This window comes from Pantherophis guttatus, chromosome 7 (genome assembly GCF_059756535.1).
Source record: "Pantherophis guttatus breed Tessera chromosome 7, ASM5975653v1, whole genome shotgun sequence".
NCBI lineage: Eukaryota > Metazoa > Chordata > Lepidosauria > Squamata > Colubridae > Pantherophis > Pantherophis guttatus.
In genome coordinates, this window is record NC_142069.1 from 80,848,847 (window position 1) to 80,868,019 (window position 19,173).

The 19,173-nt window shown below is 42.0% G+C and overlaps 1 protein-coding gene across 2 annotated transcripts in view; it reads left to right on the forward strand.

The window, feature by feature from the left end:
• The window catches only part of ATXN10 (ataxin 10), a 77,026-nt gene that overhangs the window by 43,336 nt on the left and 14,517 nt on the right, over positions 1–19,173 (forward strand). Inside the window, exon 10 of one of the 2 annotated variants that reach the window (XM_034440359.2) lies at positions 13,596–13,659. In XM_034440359.2, coding sequence (XP_034296250.2) covers positions 13,596–13,659 — 64 coding nt within the window. Of the gene's footprint in view, positions 1–13,595; positions 13,699–19,173 lie in introns of both variants that reach the window. The other variant, XM_034440360.2, reaches the window with a different exon arrangement.

The following is a 19,173-nucleotide window of genomic DNA, read 5'->3' on the forward strand; positions in this document are numbered from 1 at the left end:
TAAACGCAAACAGTTTGAAAACAAACAGACTTTATTAGAACATCTGAGAATTAACTCATTCTCAGCGTAGTCCAAACTAAATTAAAGCAAATTCTTCAAAACACCATTCCTTAGTTTATCACCGACCTTGGGATAATTAGGCAAACTGCCAAAGGCTTTTCTTGGCAAAAGTTCAGAAGCAGAAGACGCCGACAAGAAATGAATACAGTGAAACAAGAAGCAATTCTCTCAACATTGTTTTCCAGCAAAGAGCCCAAGAGCTGTTGCTGTTCTTTTAAGCCTTTTAGCCCTACTCTTGGCCCTACTCCCGAGTCGTCCTCTCTGCTTTAGCTGCTCCTGCCTTCTGGCAGCTCTTCTCTTACGTGCACTAGGAACAGGCTCCTCCTGTTCCTCTGCCTCTCTACTGTCAGCCTCTGGAGGCTCCGAAGTCCACACATCACTCCCTGATGGCTCTGGCCCCATCTCTGCCTCAGATGCAGAGCCCTCATCCGGGCCTTCCCCAGCCTTCAGGACTGGCCCATGTTCTTCCTCAGCCTCCTCACTGTCCGACTTCGCTGCCAGCTCTGCAGGCTGCTGGCGGACCACAACAACCATTAATATTTAAGGTTATAATGGGATGAAAAGCCATTATCTGTATGTTGTCCATAGGATAAGGAGATGTACTTCTTGATGAACTGCAGCTCGGTGGTTTCACACTGAACGGGAATTTCCTCATAATACAGAGGTACTGGTTGCAGGAGAGGAAGGACTGTTAGTCTTCTTCAGACCTGCTTGAATCTTATTAATTCGTGTTCCTCCCTAGCCCCATTTTAAATACTTTGGGGATTACACACAAGGAAGCCTTTAATGTCCCATTTAGTTTGGCCCCTACATGCCAGCTAACTCATAGAGGTTAGCATGACCTTGCCTTCTGAATGTCGAAAACCATTAGTCATTGTTATATTTGTTGTTTTAGTTTTCAAAGACAGGCTGCTAAGTAGGCAGTTTTAGGATAAAGCCTAATCAGGCATGAAGAGTTGCAACTTTGGCTTGCATATTTTCCTGAAAAAATCTACAAAGAAGAAATTGGACATCTATGATTATTCGGAATTCCTTTCTGGAGATCCTGGTTAGGGTAAACGGAGGACAGGACCAGTGTATAATAGTGCATTTTTCACAGATAGTGTCACTAGCATCCTCCAGTTTGGACTGACAAATTTAAGAGTGGAAGCAAATATCCTGTTCCCCCCAAAATAAGACATCCCCTGATAATAAACCCAATTGGGCTTTTGAGCGCATGGCAATAAGGCCAAGCGCTTATTTCAGGGTTCAAAAATATATAACACAGGGTCTTATTTTTGGGGAAACACGGTGCTTTTAGTCGTCTTAGGACAGGGGTCTGTAACCTTAAGCACTCAAAGAGCCATTTGGACCTGTTTCCCACAGAAAAGAAAACACCGGAAGCTGCAAAACCTGGGTGGGCGTGGCCAACTCAATGTCACTCACTTCCACCAGTCACATGACCCCCCCCAGCCATGCCTACCCAGCCGGTCATTAGGGCAGAGAACCAGTTGTTAAAAAACACCGGGAACCACAAAACCTTTTTGACATATCTCTCTCTCCCTTCCTTCCCTCCCTCTCCCCCTCTCTCTGTATCTCTCTGTCTCTGCCCTGGCTGCTTCTCTATCCCCTGCTGTCACCTTTACCTTCTCAGGCCAGGCGGGGAGTGACTGGGAGGGGAGGGCGAGGGGTGGGGCCAGCCAGTGGTGGGATCACCCGACAGGGAGCCACAGCAGAGGGCCCAAAGAGCCGCATGTGGCTCCGGAGCCGCAGGTTGCTGACCCCTGTCTTAGGGCCAAGCGGGTGAATGTGTGTGATTTCGTGATCCTAGAGTACCTTATTTGCATTTTTTGGTTGCTGCCCAGAGCTTCTTAGATAGATGGGCAGCCATATACAGTAAATTGGATGGACGGATGGAGGGAGGGAGGGATAATGGAGGGAGGGAGGGAGGGATTGAGGGATGGACAGATGGATTGGTGGGACTAACGTTACTTATCTCACCACGTCATGGTGTGCTTAAGCATGGTTTCTAAATTTAAGTCAAAGAATCCCGGTTCTCACAGGGCACAGATCAAGGTTTATGAATCACGGTGGCTAAATTCTCCTAGTTGTAAGTCAAAAACAGTTGAATCATGCTACAATTTGGGACCATGTGTGAACCTGGTGGGCCCTACCCTATACTTTGCAACAAGTCAAATGTTAGAAAAGAAAAATATTTAAGTAGATCGGAATTATTTTGAACTGTTTGGTAATTACCCCAAATGTAAACAAAACTGGGAAAAAAAGCCCTACTAAGTTTAATGATATGCTAAATAATTGCTAATAAAGTTGCTTCCATTTTTTCTGTCTAAACAGAATGCTTTTATCCCCTATGGATTTTTGGGGGGGGGGGTTTATTTTGCTGCGTTTGCGTGTTGCTAAGCACTGAACTATCCGAAGGAAGCAAGCATATATTTAAGCCTTACTTGCTTTAATTGTGACTGCAGAAAGCACTATGAAATCTCATGATGGGTTTCTTCATGTAGTATCTTGTTGAGAGACGCCCGAGGCAGAATTCATCTCTGCCAGGCACATAACTTTGGTTCTTATAGATCCTTTACAGTAACTGTATGTTTTTTTTCTTGGACAGTTGATTCAGAATGGCAAATTGTTAGCCTTCCACAAAATTTATAGAATAGAATAGAATAACAGTTGGAAGGGACCTTGGAGGTCTTCCAGTCCAACCCCCTGCCCAGGCAGGAAACCCTACACCACTTCAGACAAATGGCTATCCAACATGGGAAGATATGCTGTGGAAGCACCTGCCCTCTGGAACGAGCTACCTCCCAGAATACGGCTGATCCCGGATCTCCGCACTTTCCGTAAGGCCCTGAAGACGTTTTTATTTCAGCAAGCCGGCCTGGCCTGAATAGGTTTTATGGGTTAGTTTTTTAATTGTATAGCTTGGGGTTTTAAATTGGGAGGCCGATTAATTCAATTTATTTTTAGTTATCTTAACTTTTATATTGTATGTTATTTTAATTTTTGGCTGTTCTCCGCCCTGAGTCCCTTCGGGGAGAAGGGTGGGATATAAATTCAATAAATAATAACAACAACAACAACAACAACAACAACATCTTCCCAAAAACTTCCAGTGCAGTTACCTCTGCAAGCAAGCAGCTCTACCTATTAATTGTTCTAACTGTCAGGAAATTTCTCCCCAGTTCCAAATCCAAATTATTGATCTTAGCAGATAGAACTATTGAATTAAGAAATAATTCAACCAAGATTGATGAAATTGAATTTAGTATCTAGCGTCTCTAAAGATTAATCAGGATGATATGATAAAAATGAAGATTTGTTTTTTCACTGCCTATATTTTAGAAGATCCGGTTTTGCTTAACAAAATCCATCGGTATGATCAACTATTTGTTACCCAGGAAATGAAATAAGGATTGGATAGTGGCAAACGTTATTACATTATTACATTATAAAAATTTTCAGGAGCTGTTTTAATTCATCTGAATCAGTGGTGGGTTGCCCCCGATTCACACTGGTTCTATAGAACCAGTAGTAAAACCGGCGGGAGGCTCCGCCCACTTACCCTGACATCACCAAAACGCTTCTGCGCATGTGCAGAAGCTTCTGGGCGCAGCCCCGTTGCGAACCGGTAGTAAAGGTAAGTAGAACCCAGCCCTGATCTGAATGTCATATATTATGGAACAACCTAAGGACTTCGTTTTACCCTTTATTTTGTATACAAATATATGACAGTGTGTTTGTAGGTAAAACATTTTGGCCTGCTCCTATCAATTTGAGATCCGTTACATTTTTCTGAAATACTAAATGATTTTGTCATGGTTAAACGTTTCATTTTAATGATCCACACCTTAGTTTGCCGTGAAATTCTTTATTAATTCTGGAAATCATCATTGTGATCATCTCATTTTCCTTGGTATTAAAAAAAAGAAAAGCTTTTAAAGATTCTACAGGCTCCTTCCTCCCTTTGCATCTACCCCAGTAGGGACCACTTCAGGGGTGGGATTCTACCGGTTCAGACCAGTTCGGCAAACCAGTAGCTCCAACGATCAGCTGGGAGCGAACCGGTTTGCTCCAACGATCAGGTGGCCCCGCCCGCCCCTGCGCTTTAGTGACCTATATCTTCTCAGCTGATTCGCGTGGCAGAGCGGATTGCCCTGCCTCAGCTGTGTTACTTCCCAGCAGTAATGCGGAAGGTATGTTTTTGTAAAACGCAAAGTGCGCAATCACTGAACCGGTTGTTAAATCGGCAGGATCCCACCACTGGACCACTTGGCAGCCCCCTTACTCTGCTGCATCCTCATGGTGTGGCCCATGTCCTTTCTCACCCACAAAATGAGACAGGCTTCAGCCACTCCCAGTTCTTCCCCTTTTGAGGGAGGGATTTTCCCTGAACCCAACATTAACCAGCAGCATCTGAAGGCCAAAAGCACAAGTCTAGGTATCCCAGGAAGGCAGGATGGCCTTTCCCTCTTGTTCGCTCAAGACGAAGCCACTTCTTTTTCTCTTTTCTGGAGGAGGACAGACTAACCCTTGCTATCTCAAACCTTAATGGGATTACCTGTTGCGTGTCAAGAGGGTTAGTGGCAGTGGTGAAATCCAAATTTTTTACTACTGGTTCTGTGGGCGTGGCTTGGTAGGCATGGCTTGGTGGTGTGGCAGGGAAAGGATACATCAAAATCTCCATTCCCACTCCACTCCAGGGGAAGGATACTGCAAAATCCCCATTCCCTCCCCACTTTGGGGCCAGTCAGAGGTGGTATTTGCCAGTTCTCCGAACTGCTCAAAATTTCCACTACCGGTTCTCCAGAACCTGTCAGAACCTGCTGGATTTCACTCCTGGTTAGTGAGCTAGGTTGCATCTCAGAATAAACTGCCCAACAGTACATCGGTGGTAGTAACTGCCAGTAACCGTTGTGGCCTGTAGGTGGCCTGTGCAGCTAATAGCTGATTCAGACAGCAAGCAGGCTGGTGTGGTGCTGCGCTAGCAACCTGTGCAGCTGACACTCAAGTCGGACAGTGAGGAGGCTGGAGAAGATGTGGTGCCAGAGGTGCCAAAAGGCAGGAGTGGCTCCTCAGGAGGAGGTTTCCTCGAGAGTAAGGCTTGGGGCTAATTGGCCACTCAGCCTATTTAAGGAGGAATGCCGACTGAAGCAATTTGCAGGGAACAACTTTGTTCACATACCTTCGTGTCTTGTCTTGCTTATCTTATCAGCTTCCTGCAAATTGCTTCTGGGCATTCTGCCAACCACAATAAACTTTCAGTATTATTCTTTGAATTCTTGTGTGTGCTGCGTTCTTTGAGTCCGTAGCTGGGGCAGAACAAGCTGATAGCTAGGGTTGGGAAAGATTGCCTGGCAAAGGGTGCTTTTATTGCTTAGCTTACCACCACCACCAGCTTGTTTGGAGTGCAGAGATATTCCATGGGCTAGGGCAGTGTTTCTCATTCATGCACAGCAACTTGAAGGACTTCAGTTCCCAGAATTCCCCCAGCCAACATTCTGGGAGTTGAAGTCCACACATCTTCAAGTTGTTGACCTTGAGAAACACTGAGCTAGCAGGTATGGAAAAATGGTAAGAAAAAATGGAAGCTTCTTGAAATGAAGGTATTTGAGGATGTTTCAGAAGCCCCAGTTACCCTCTGTAGCAGGTGTCTCCAACCTTGGCAACTTTCAGACTTGTGGATTTCAACTCCCAGAATTCCTCAGCCAACTGAGCTCCACAAGTCTAAAAGTTGCCAAGGGTAGAGACCCCTGCTCTGTAATATCTAGAAAATAGCAGGCCAAGAAAAAAGGAAGACAGCTTCTCTTTCTCAGAATCATGGCAACTGGATACCTACTGTAGAACATGACTTCTTAAAATCTTAAAATGTGTATCAATGAGTTTGTCATTGCTAGACACCAATGCAAAATGTGCTTTGGACATTTTTCATAGATTGGGTTGATTTCCCTATAAATTCGTTATTTGTTGGAAAAAATTAAATAAATTTTTTAACTTTCACTGTCAGTAGACATTTTAAGAACAAAGATGAAAGCTAATGTAAACTAATACATAAGTAAGGAAGAAGGAAGAAAATAAAAAAAAACAGAGCTAATAGTACAGTTCAAGAAAGAAAAACAAAGTTAGAAATGAAACAAAAAAGATAGAAAGAAGTGATGTCCGATCTTCTTTACTGCAATTATAAGAACAATTATATATTTACCTCTTTCTCTAAATATTCATCATGACCCTCCTCTTTCCACATTCTATCCTATCTAATTATAAAAACCATAAATTATAAATTCATTTTTTTTCTGCTTTATGAAAAAAGTCCGTAAGAAGTTTTCAGTTACCAGAAATCATAGGTATTATATTTTACCTGATCAAACAAGTCAACTCACCAAGTTCTACCATCTTCGCCAATCATCTGTGCATTGGCGGTATTGCGAAATCTTTCCATCTTTGTACATACAATAATCTTGCTACAGTTACCTACAAAAACAAACTTCCATTGTTTTTTTCCCCCCTCAACTGTTTGTTTGTCCAAGTGGAAGATTTCTTGTCTCAATATTTCTTAGGAAAATTATTGAAGATGTAGCCCATCAGTTCTTCATGGTGGAGGATTGGGGCTGTTGGTATAAATGTTTACTGTTCAGTTGTCAAAAGAGATACTTTGAGGCACTAGATGGGTTTAGATGCTAGATCGGTTTCCGTGAATTGTTTGTGGAAACTGAAATCATAATTGCAATAGGATGTAGGGTGTGTCATTCTGGGAAATTGCCACTACTTGGGAGTTTGTGGTACCCATCTCTGAACCCTGGGAATTGCAATCTCAGCATGAGATGGAGTTCTTCTTAGACATAAGTCATCAGTACTGACCATTTGATCTATAATGGGTACTCTTTTGGAGATTATTTTAACTTTCCTCATCTTTACATAGTTTAAATAAATTACAGCACATTATTTTTAATGTTTTTTGAAGACAGAAATCCAGTTCTTCTCAGAAGACTGAATAGTGGTTCAAGGTATATGAGAGGTTAATTCTTTAAAGTTGTCCGGACAATATAATTGTCTATCCAAAACAGCTATTTGGATGTTGGTGAAGTCCCATCCATTCATTATCAGTAGCCAATTCCCTTGAAATTTCAAATAGCATCTTCAGAGACATGATTTTTTTTCCCCCCAGAAGAAAATGATCCTGTGTTGATTTCTTCTTCTCTCCACTCCTGATTTTAACAATGTTTTTGGATTTCCCCAAATCTGTCATTCAGATGGCAAAAGTCCTAATGATATTAAGGCAATTACAGTCATGTTTAGGTGGGCCCTGGGCCAAGCTGATGTCATAGATAGAAGCTGGTCTTAGAATCAGACACGTCATGATTTATGATTGAAACTTACTGGTTCTTTTGGGAAAACTGGTCATTCTCCACCAATTCAATTTTACAGAATTGATGTGACAATAAGCTTGGGGGAAATGTAGAATTAAAAATGAATATGAATATTGCGCGGAGAAGCCAATCTGGTAGGTACCTGGGAATTTGAACTGAAATTCAAAACAAAAGATTGATTATATAAGATAGGAGAAAAATCAATCTTTGCCATGAGTCCCCTTTGATTTAGCAGTCTTAACAAATCTAATGCATGATGATGTTCTATTTAGGGAGATAGTTTAGGTGGGCAATGCGGTCTTTAGAAATCAATAGGGTAATGATAGGGTGCTTTGAATCTGTGGGCCTTGGGTTTCTCTTGTGTGGAAGGCAAAAGACCTCGGGGGGTGGGGGTTTAATGCTGCAAGTCACATCGGAACCTTTGCTCTCCCAGCAGACGTCAGGGGGAAAGGAGCCTCCATCCATAAATTTTCAGCAGATTTGCAGGATGTGGTGATTTCTGATAATAGACTTTTTGCCACAAACCACAGTTCCATCTTTTATAAGCCAAAGTGCCTATAGCACTGGCACTCAGATCTGTGTTAGAAAATACATGAGCCTTCTTCCTCTCGATTTACCAGTAAAACCAGATGGAAATTTGCACCTTGCTTTGAGAGAGACCTATAGCCAACTTTTTAAAAAAAAAAATTAACTCCAGCTGTCTTCCTCCCTCTTAAGTAGGTGGGGTTATTTGGGGGTTCACGTGACAGGCAAAGACAGCTTGGGCTAATTTATCAGTAGCTGACTTGCCTTGCAATTTTCCAAAGAAGTTTCTATTGAGATACTTATTTGTAATTTTTCAAAACCTGACTATGGATATATTACTTACTGGTTGATAAAGCCACACTTGAAATACTACATTCAGTCTTGGTTGCCATGATGTAAAAAAGATTTGGAGATGCTAGAAAGAGAGCAGAGAAGAGCAAGGAAGATGATTAGGGGACTGGAGGCTAAAACATATGAAGAACCGTTGCAGGAACTGGGTATGCCTAGTTTCACGAAGAGAAGGACTAGGGGAGACATGATAGCAGTCTTCCAATATCTCAAGGAATATCCCAAAGAAAAGGAGTCAAGCTATTCTCCAAAGCACCTGAGGGCAGGACAAGAAGCAATGGGTGGAAACTAATCAAGGAGAGAAGCAACTTAGAACTAAGGAGAAATTTCCTGACAGTTAGAACAATTAATCAGTGGAACAACTTGCCACCAGAAGTTGGGAATGCTCCAACACTGGAACTTTTGAAGAAGATGTTGGATAACCATTTGTCTGAAGTGGTGTAGGGTTTCCTGCCTAAGCAGGAGTTGGACTAGAAGACCTCCAAGGTCCCTTCCAACTATTCTATTCTATTCTATTCTATTCTATTCTATTCTATTCTATTCTATTCTATTCTATTCTATTCTATTCTATTCTATTCTATTCTATTCTATTCCTCAACATCCTGAATTTCTCAATAATCTAAATGCCAGAAATAAGACCTTAATTCAGTATCTTTCAGGTAGACATGGGAAATTAGAGATGGTGCAGGTTCATGATATGTTCTCCTATCCTTTTCTTTTTCCCAGAATCACCTTCTCCCCTGAACACACCGTTCTTACATGTGGAGAATTTATGAATGCTAGGATTGTGCATGCTGGCCAACAGCATGATGGCGCTCAGACGCGTTCCAGTTTTGAACTTCTTTCGATGGAAGCAAGGATTAGGGAGGTGTCTGAAGGTGGGACGTAGGGGATAGTGCTTAGATGGTCAAGGAGCAAGAGGGATTTGGTGAGGGGGAAATTTTGGAATGATTTACTCTTTTAGGTGTGCTAAGTTTAAGCACACCTAAAAGCTTAAGTTTTTTTAACCTCTTCAGGCGAAGAGATTGTAGAAAAAATGGTCCAGTTTCCTCTTGAAAAAGCACCTTTGGGACATCTGTGGCCTTCAGGTCATTTGGCCGCTGTGGACGCTTTAACTGTCCAGCAGAGGTGACCAGAGGCATATTATCATCCTCACAACCTTTTCAACTCAACCAGTCTTGCTCCCTCTTGGTTTAACACTGTTCGTGACCATTCCGGTCTCTTTAAAGGCGTTTCCACCTCTATAAATGAAAGTAACTTCTCCATCCGTTAATACTTGGGGAGTGGGGGGGTGGGGTAGGGTAGAAAGTTCTGAAGCCCAGAACTAATCTCTGGCATTAGCCTACCAATGAATTTATGTAGAGATGACTCTAGAACCATCAGTCCAGTGCTTAATCATTTAACTGCTTCTTGATAGGAAAAAAAACCCCTGTGATAATACAAACCAGAAAATATTTTATGGAAGGGAAGAGGCAGATAAGAGTTGATTTGGTTTTTTTAAGCTCTTGGTTAAAGGTTCCCCTTGTATATATGTGCTAGTCTTTCCTGACTCTAGGGGGCGCTGCTCATCTCTGTTTCAAAGCTGAAGAGCCAGCGCTGTCCAAAGACGTCTCCGTGGTCATGTGGCCGGCATGACTAAACGCCAAAGACGCACAGAACTCTGTTACCTTCCCACCAAAGATGGTCCCTATTTTTCTACTTGCATTTTTTCGTGCTTTTGAACTGCTAGGTTGGCAGAAGCTGGGACAAGTAACGGGAGCACTAGGGATTCGAACTGCTGAACTGCCGACCTTTCGATCGACAAGCTCAGCGTCTTAGCCACCGTGTCTCTTCAGCTCTTGGTTACTCAGCTATAACTCAGCAGTGAAGAACATGAAGCAGCCAATGTCTTTCCTTTTTGAATTAAAGCTGATACTACTTGCAGAGCAGAATACTTCAGTTGGGAAGCGTATCCAACATTAGCAGTCCTCACTTTTCCATTGTTGCTGAAGTTGCGGCCAAAAATTGACTGAATTCTCATGTATGCCTTCTGGAATGAAATCTGTCAGAATCAGTAATTACGTTGTCACAGCAAGAGCTTTTACGCTGAGCGTTAGCGTGCCTGGACATACCCGAACATTTAAAACCAATATGTGACTATTCTTTACATTTTTGGGGGGAGAAGGAGGAGAGTGGCTTTAGCTCTTGAATCGTGAGGTAATTGTACTCAGTTGCAAGTTAAGTTTTAGTTGCAACAAAGATCATTCTGGTTCCAGGAAATTTGCTAGGCCGGAACTCACTCACTTCCACAACAAAGAATAATTAACATGTTATGATTAATGCAAGATCCGTTATATAAAATGGGTGATGTATTTCCATTCTTATAGTTAATAATATAATTAAAAAATAAGTTCTGAAAGAAGTTGTAGTTGAGATTGTTATTCAAGAAACGCAACTTTGGAAAGGCTGTATCCGTACCTTGAGGGCAACCTGCGCTGTGATGTTGTGAAATGAATTAATTAATCTGAAAGGCAACAAGAAAGGTATTGAAATATATTTAAATATATTTTCTCTGAGGATGGCTCAGCCAAATGCTCTACTGAATCTATAATGTAATGTTTTCTCAACCTTGGCAAATTTAAACTGTGTGGATTTCATCTCCCAGAATTCTAGCAGGGAAATGAATGAACTGTTCATGACAGATGACAATACCCGTAACTCCAAATCCCATCACCACTGTTCCAAGTCAAAAAACCAGATTTACTATTTGACCCTCTCACTGTGAGTGGGGCCTTCAGTAACCTGGAGCAGGGTCATTCTGGACTTGAACCCAGATTGCCCCTAAGTCTAGACCAAGGAAAGCAGGACCAAGGGCCTGGGGAACTCCACTGTCAAACCAGCCACAGAGTCAGCAGCTCAGGCAGGGAAGCTGCTATGTACCAGGAGTGGAGTGGAATGGAGTGGAGTGGAATGGAATGGAGAAGAGGAAGAACGGAATGGAATGGGGAAAAGGAAGAATGGAATGGGGAAGAGGAAGAATGGGATGGAATGGGGAAGAGGAAGAATGGGATGGAATGGGGAAGAGGAAGAATGGGATGGAATGGGGAAGAGGAAGAATGGGATGGAATGGGGAAGAGGAAGAATGGGATGGGGAAGAGAGAATGGAATGGGATGGGGAAGAGGAAGAATGGGATGGAATGGGGAAGAGGAAGAATGGGATGGGGAAGAGAGAATGGAATGGAATGGGGAAAAGGAAGAATGGAATGGGGAAGAGGCAGAATGGAATGGAATGGGGAAGAGGAAGAATGGGATGGAATGGGGAAGAGGAAGAGGAAGAATGGAATGGGGAAGAGGAAGAATGGGATGGAATGGGGAAGAGGAAGAATGGGATGGAATGGGGAAGAGGAAGAATGGGATGGAATGGGGAAGAGGAAGAATGGGATGGGGAAGAGAGAATGGAATGGGATGGGGAAGAGGAAGAATGGGATGGAATGGAATGGAATGGGGAAGAGGAAGAATGGAATGGGATAGAATGGAATGGGATGGAATGGGTTGGAATATAATACTTTATATGGCCAAGTGTGATTAGAAGCACAAGGAGAAGCAGACGCTCTCAAAAAGAAAAGAAAAAGCAGGTAGACAAGTAACAATCCCATCTGATCCTTTCTAGCCCTACTTCACAAGTAGGGTTTACATCCATTTACTTGTGGAAAGTGCCCTCATGGGCCCTGAAATTACAGTCTTCTAGATGACAATTCCATGTTGATCCTCCCCTCTCTGGAGTCTCAGCTGATGCCATGCCCCAAACTCGGGGGAACTCCCATCTCAGTGCCCAACCAGATAACACATAACGTACTCTCAGCCACTGTTATAGACTGGCATGACATTCTTCATCATCAGTGGTCAAAAGCTCCAATGACCAGGTTGGAGCATAGGTAATTAGAATGCACCACTAATACCCAACACTGGGACACCTTCCTTCAAAATGCTACATTTGTTAATTTTAGCCAAGGCAATGAAAACCCTACGTTGCAATCTCAGGTTTTAAGCATTGACTGAGGTCGTTCAGGCTACACCCAAACCAAGCAAGTGGCATTATGGTATAGCTCGTGGCGTGAAACTTGGCTCTGTGATTGAACACATAGACCAAGTTGCATTTTAGAGAATCAGTGTTTGCTTTAAGAAGCTCCAGCATGATTCCACCCTTCATCTAGAGAAGTTATGTTGGAAAGGCTGCCCCATTGGATGGTTGATGGTGTTGGGGCAAGACAGCACTCCATCTTGGTAATAGCCATTTTGGAGTTACTCCAGGGGTGAAATGCTCCCAGTTCAGCCCGGTTCTACCAAACCGGTAGCGATGGCAGCCAGTGGTTCGGAGAACTACTAGTGACGGTGGCGCGAGGCTCCACCCACCCGCCTGGTCGTCGTTACTTCCTGGTTTTAACCAGGAAGTAATCTGTTTTTTACCCTCTGCACATGCGCAAAAGGGTTTGTGCATGCGCAGAGGGTCCAAGCGCTCACATGACGTGGTGCGCGCCCTTCCGAACCAGTTGGGAAGGTAAGGTTTGTTTTTTCTTTTTAAATTTTTGATTTATATGCCGCCCTTCTCCGGAGACTCAGGGCAGCTTACAGTGCGTTAAGCAATAGCCTTCATACTTTTGTATATTTTTATACAAAGTCAGCTTATTGCTCCCACAAACTGGGTCCTCAATTTACCTACCTTAGAAAGGATGGAAGGCTGAGTCAACCTTGAGCCTGGCGAGATTTGATCTTACTTTAATTGCAGACAGCTGGTGTTAAATTACAGTGCTTAGTCTGTTGAGCTATCCAGGCTCCTATGTAGGTTTCACCCCTAAGTTACTCCTCTTCTTGGCTTCTTTTCTTTAGCAATAGCAGTTAAATTTATATACTCTTCATAGTGCTTTACATCCCTCTCTAAGCAGTTTACAGAATCAGCATATTGCCTTCAAAATCTGGGTCCTCATTTTACTTGGAAAGATGGAAGGCTGAATGAACCTCGAGCTGATTAGGATCGAACTGCTGACAGTCAGCAGAATTAGCCTGCAATACTGCATTCCAGCCACTTCTCCACCAGGGCTCTTAGGAAGGCCCTGAAGATTGCTTTATTCCTGCAGGTCTTTGATCTGTGATAATGGCTGTTGGACCCCACTGCTTATTTTATGATTGCATCCATGATTATGTTATGTTTTTTCTTTTGTAGTTTTGGCTGCTGCGCTTTGGCCAGGAATATGTATAGGAACATAATACATATTGTAAATCAATTAAAATGGTATTAAATATGCCTTTTTTTCCATCTAGGTGTATGAGTTAAATGGCATCCCATTGATCCTGGATAACTGCAGCATTGATGACAATAATCCTTGTATCCTTTTTATTAGCATCATCATTTTAAACTAAATACGTATCCTTTGATGGGGCTCAGATTTGTATATCAGTTCTTTGGGAATAATACAGAATTGTTCTGGTGCCTTGAAAAAGGCTTGTAAAACTCCATTTTCGAGAAAGTTATTTGTAAAAGTAATAAAGGCGGGACACAAATAAATAAAACGTTGTGATCTACTCTTGATTCTTTCTCTTTTCATAATGACAGTAACTCAAGACTAATCTGTTTGCTATTGGCGTTGAAGCTGTTTTGTAATGTGGTAAGTTGTACTATTTCTTTCAGAATTCCACCCCCATCTTTATTTTTTTTACCAACAAGAAGTAACAATACATTTTTAATACAAGGTATTAATTTTTTCACTTTGCTTTTTATTCTGGGTTATAATTTCTTTACAGTAAAAGAAGATGCTGGAGAACTGCAGGAGGTAAGATTTCACACTATCTCTTGAAAGTACCTTCAAGAAAAGTTAAACATAAATTGCAGTTCCTTTCTCCCTCCCTGTAATCTACTTGACTGAGTTTTGAATCTCTTATGCTAAGATGGCCTTACCTCTTTTGATGGGTAACAATCAAAGAGAGAAACTATATCTTTTTGGACAGGTTTTTTAAAGAAAAGAGTTTGGTTGTAGCTCATTATATCTTGTTCTCTTAACTTTCTGAATATCCCAGATTCATTGTTGTCACATTAAATTAGGATTAGTAATCATACCTAACCAAACTTGGTCATTGTAGTTCATCCTGAATTTTTTGCATCAGCTAACATCTGATCAGTCATCTGAACCAAACAAATAGGTTAGCCTGCACACTTTATTACGTTTGACTAGTGAAATATATATTTAATATAAACATCTGGTATTCTTTGATTTTTTTTTCTTAAAAAGAAAGATTTTTGTTGATCGAAGTAAGAGGGTTTGAATGGAAAGCTCCACAGGAACATATGTGTTTTCTAAAGTGTTTGCGATAAATATGCAAAGTCTCCAGAAGAGACAAGGAAAGAGGGCAGGACAAGAAGCAATGGGTGGAAACTAATCAAGGAGAGAAGCAACCTAGAACTAAGGAGAAATTTCCTGACAGTTAGAACAATTTATCAGTGGAACAACTTGCCTCCAGAAGTTGTGAATGCTCCAACACTGGAAGTTTTTAAGAAGAGGTTGGATAACCATTTATCTGAAGTGGTGTAGGGTTTCCTGCCTAAGCAGGGGGTTGGACTAGAAGACCTCCAAGGTCTCTTCCAACTCTATTATTCTAAATCCTGACAGCTAATGAGCATGTGGTCCTTTGGATCTTATGTGATATGATTCCTTAGAACTGTGGAGAATCTATGCTTCTGGATCCTGATTTCACCTCTTGGGCTGAAGGAACTTTAGCATGCCCTCAAACAACCAGACAGTGGTGGGTTCCTCCCGGTTCGGTCCGGTTCGGCCGAGCCGGTAGCGGTGATGATATGACGTCACTGAACCGGTTCTCCCCCCGCCCTCCCACCCCCCCATCCCCCCACGTTATTCTTACCTTTTATTTGGTCCCACCCCCAGTCTATTGCTGTCTCCTGAGTCCCAGCTGATGACTAGAGGGAAAAAAAACTGTTTAAACTCTTGTCGCGGGGCTTCAAAGGGCCGCCCTACAGCTGATCAGTGTTAAAAGCAAACAAATGAGTCGGGTCGTAAGTGCGAGGACCTTCCAGAAATGACTCTGACCAGCTAGCCACGCCCACCTAGTCACATGACCTCCAAGCCACACCCACAAAATAAGCCACGCCCACAGAACCGGTAGTAAAAAAATTTAGAACCCACCCCTGCAACCAGAGTACTGGGGGTGAACGATCCTTAGAGAATACCACTAAGAAAGATTTACCTCTAAGCTTCATGTCTTTTTATTAAATGAGAACCAACTGGTGCCTCCTTCAACCAGTTTTATTTTGATCTTGGTTTGAAAGCATTTTGTGTTAAAAAAAAAAAAGTAAACATTCTAATACAAGATAATTCATTTTAATTTTGCTGGATTCAACTTTTATCCCGAAAATGGAAAAATGAATAGAATAGAATAGAGTTCTTTATTGGCCAAGTGTGATTGGACACACAAGGAATTTGTCTTTGGTGCATATGCGCTCAGTGTACATAAAAAGAAAAGATACATTCGTCAAGAATCATAAGGTCCTACACTTAATGATAGTCACAGGAAACAAATAAGCAATCAAATCATGCTAGGAAACAATCAATATAAATCGTAAGGATACCAGCAACAAAGTTACAGTCATGCAGTCATAAGTGGGAGGAGATGGGTGATAGGAACGATGAGAAGATTAATAGTAATTCAGACTTAGTGAATAGTTTGACAGTGTTGAGGGAATTATTTGTTTAGCAGAGTGATGGCGTTCGGGAAAAAACTGTTCTTGTATCTAGTTGTTCTGGTGTGCAGTGCTCTATAGCGTCGTTTTGAGGGTAGGAGTTGAAACAATTTATGAAGTGTGTATGTGGTAAGATAAACTGCACTAGATCTGGAATAAGGTCCATTTAGCCTCATGCACGGTTGTCCGTTAGAAGCCACTTTCGATGTCATTGTGCCATGAAGTCATTTGTGTGGTGATTTCAGGGTGCATATGACATCATTCCTCCTTTGAACACCAGTGGCCTCTATTCTGTTCCCCTACTGGACAACAAGGTCTCCTCTCCCACTGATCTTTCCACCCAAGTAGCCTCGAGCCATTTATCGCCCCCAAACATGATCTGGGAATTTGGAGCTTATTCTTTTAACATCTGTTTTATATTCCCTTGACAGTAAAATTGGGAGGAATGGCGTCTTAGATATGAAGGAAGGGAGCAATAGCTAGCAGGCAGCCATGAATAACCTCAATGAATTTGTCTAATCCTCCTTTAAGGCTCTCTCAGTTGGTGGCCATCCCTCCATTGTCTGGTGATGTGTTAATTATGGACTTTTCTCTCTGCTCAGCGATTCAGCTTCTCTTGAGTTAGAGAAAGGGGAGAGAATTTGCCTCCCTGATCTTCCAGAGCTGCCTGTAGGGTTTTTAACATCCAAGCTTCAAGGCAAAAGGGGTTAGTGAGTCAGGGTTAACCTTGATTTGTCTGCATAAGACCTATGTTGGGTCGTTTTTTTTCTTGAATAAAGCTTTTGAGTAAATGGCCTCTCAGCTTGATTTTTGAAAACTTAACATAATTTAATTATATATATGCATATTCTTTCTAGCCAGGTTTTACCTACGTAAGCTAAGATGTTCTACATATATATATATGTTTTCTGAGGTTTTCACGGGTGTTTGTATGTAGGTCCTTAATTATTCGGGTTTTCTCCCGCGTAAAATTGAAGCAATGCTCCTAGAAGTACGAAGCCGAAGACACCAGCCTGAAGATGACGAATGAGACTTCGTCGAAACGTTGCCAAGAAACCTCCAATTTTACGCGGGAGAAAACCCGAATAACCAAAGACTTACATATCTATATCTATATCTATATCTATATCTATATCTATATCTATATCTATATCTATATCTATATCTATATCTATCTATCTATCTATCTATCTATCTATCTATTGCATAGTGGAAAATTTCCAGTCCTCTTCTACCACAGCCTAACCTAGGAATGTTTTGCGTGTTTTTTTTTTTATAAGAAGATCAAGGACTTTCTCCTTTGTTTCTAAAAAGCCTTGAATCTTGGTCATCCGGATCTATTGATATGACGGTTTTCTATCAATTTGACATCCCTAATTACAGCCAGTGATCATAACGCAAGAAAATAAGAGGGGAGATTTTTTTTGTTTATGTGTTCAGATAACTCCCGCCCCCACCCCCAAAAAAGCAGGTGAAACTTCAAAGATATAGTCAAAAATATGGAGAAATCTTCCCCAAATGCACATGCAAAAATCACCTCAAGAGTTCACTCGCATACACGAAAGGGTCATGAGCCCTCTTCACATTTCACCATTCCTCTTTACCTCAGCTCCTGAAATGGAAAAGGGGGGGGGGGGTTTCATCTATGGATCCGTGCCATAGGAGGTTTCATCAAGATACAGTAGTGGCCAAAATTGTGGAAACCTTTCGGGAAAAGTGTATTTTTGAGGTTTGATAGCTAATAACACCACTTTTTTTTTGGCGTTTCAAGATAATCCTATTCCACTGCTGGAATGGCCTGGGAATAGCCCAGACCTTAACCCAATTGAAAATCTATGGAGCCGACTAAAGAAACTTCTTAGTCAGTAGCGATCCAGCAATAAAACCCAGTTAATAGAAGCAATCCTTCAATCTTGGTTTCACATGATAACAGCTGCAGAACTAAAAGACTTGGTTCACTCCATGGGAAGACATTGTAAGGAACTAAAGGTTACCCAACTATTAACTGACATGATAATTTTTGTATGTCTCGTTTTTTCTATGGTGATAATTTTTGTATATTTCATTTTTTCTACGTCTTTCACTTTTCTTCTTTATACTGTAACTGCTATTCTAATAGAAGCCCCTTCATAAAAGTTATTGCATTACATTCGTGATTAAATTATATTTCTGTTGATATATAATTTTATGGTACTACTCCCAAAAAAAGTGGTGTTATTAGCTCGTTTTAGAAAATACACTTTTACCAAAAGGTTTCTACAATTTTGGCCATTATTTTAGATACAAGTGGGTTTCTTCTTCTGACCTAGGGATTGTTGGGGATGAGGAAAGTCCCTCTGGAAGCCTTACTTCAGAGTAAACTTGTTTCAAATCAGAGAGTCCCCATGTTCATGAGTAAAGGAGAAGGAAATGATGACAAGGAGTTTTGTGTGGTTCCTGCTTGATCTTGAGAAACCAGGATTAACACCAAAGATGGCTTTCAAACACTTCCGTTGGGGAAGGGGGGAGATAAGGATAAAAATGCCCATCAAGTCGAGCTCATGCTAGCGGAGCAACCATGTGGTTTTCTTAATAATTGTGGGCCACAGTTGTATCCTCGTGGAGGTTCCTTAACTTCTCATATATCTAGCCTGGTGGGAGGTGGAGAGGGAGAACGTTGCAAAACTGTCCCTGGTCTTTGGGCAGCTGCCATGTAAAAATGGGAAAAAGACCCCCCCCCCCCGGATTTCCATGACTTCCTTGCCTTAAACCATCTGATTCAGCCACTGCAGGAGCACATTTAGTCTCCAACTGGCCTTCTTATACTCCTTCACATCGCTCCTGCAAAGAAGAGCAAGTTTGGGGGAGTTGGAGGGGTAGGAAATGCAAGGGCTGCTGGGAGGGGCTGGAGGAGGGGTCTGCAGAATTGGTGCTACTCATCCATGCTTTTCCCCCCTTGATTTATCTGACCTTCCTTCCTTGCCTTTGACATCCATCAGGACCCAGGAAGCCTTGGGAATGGAACAGTTAGGTCCTTCTTCATCATTGCTCTTCTTCCTACCATGGGATGGGAAGCCTAGTGAAGCAGCTTGAATTTCTCTTCTTCCTGTTGAGGTTTTTCACGAGGGTCCTATTATTTCCTCCAGCACCATGTTGGCCACGTGGTGGAGA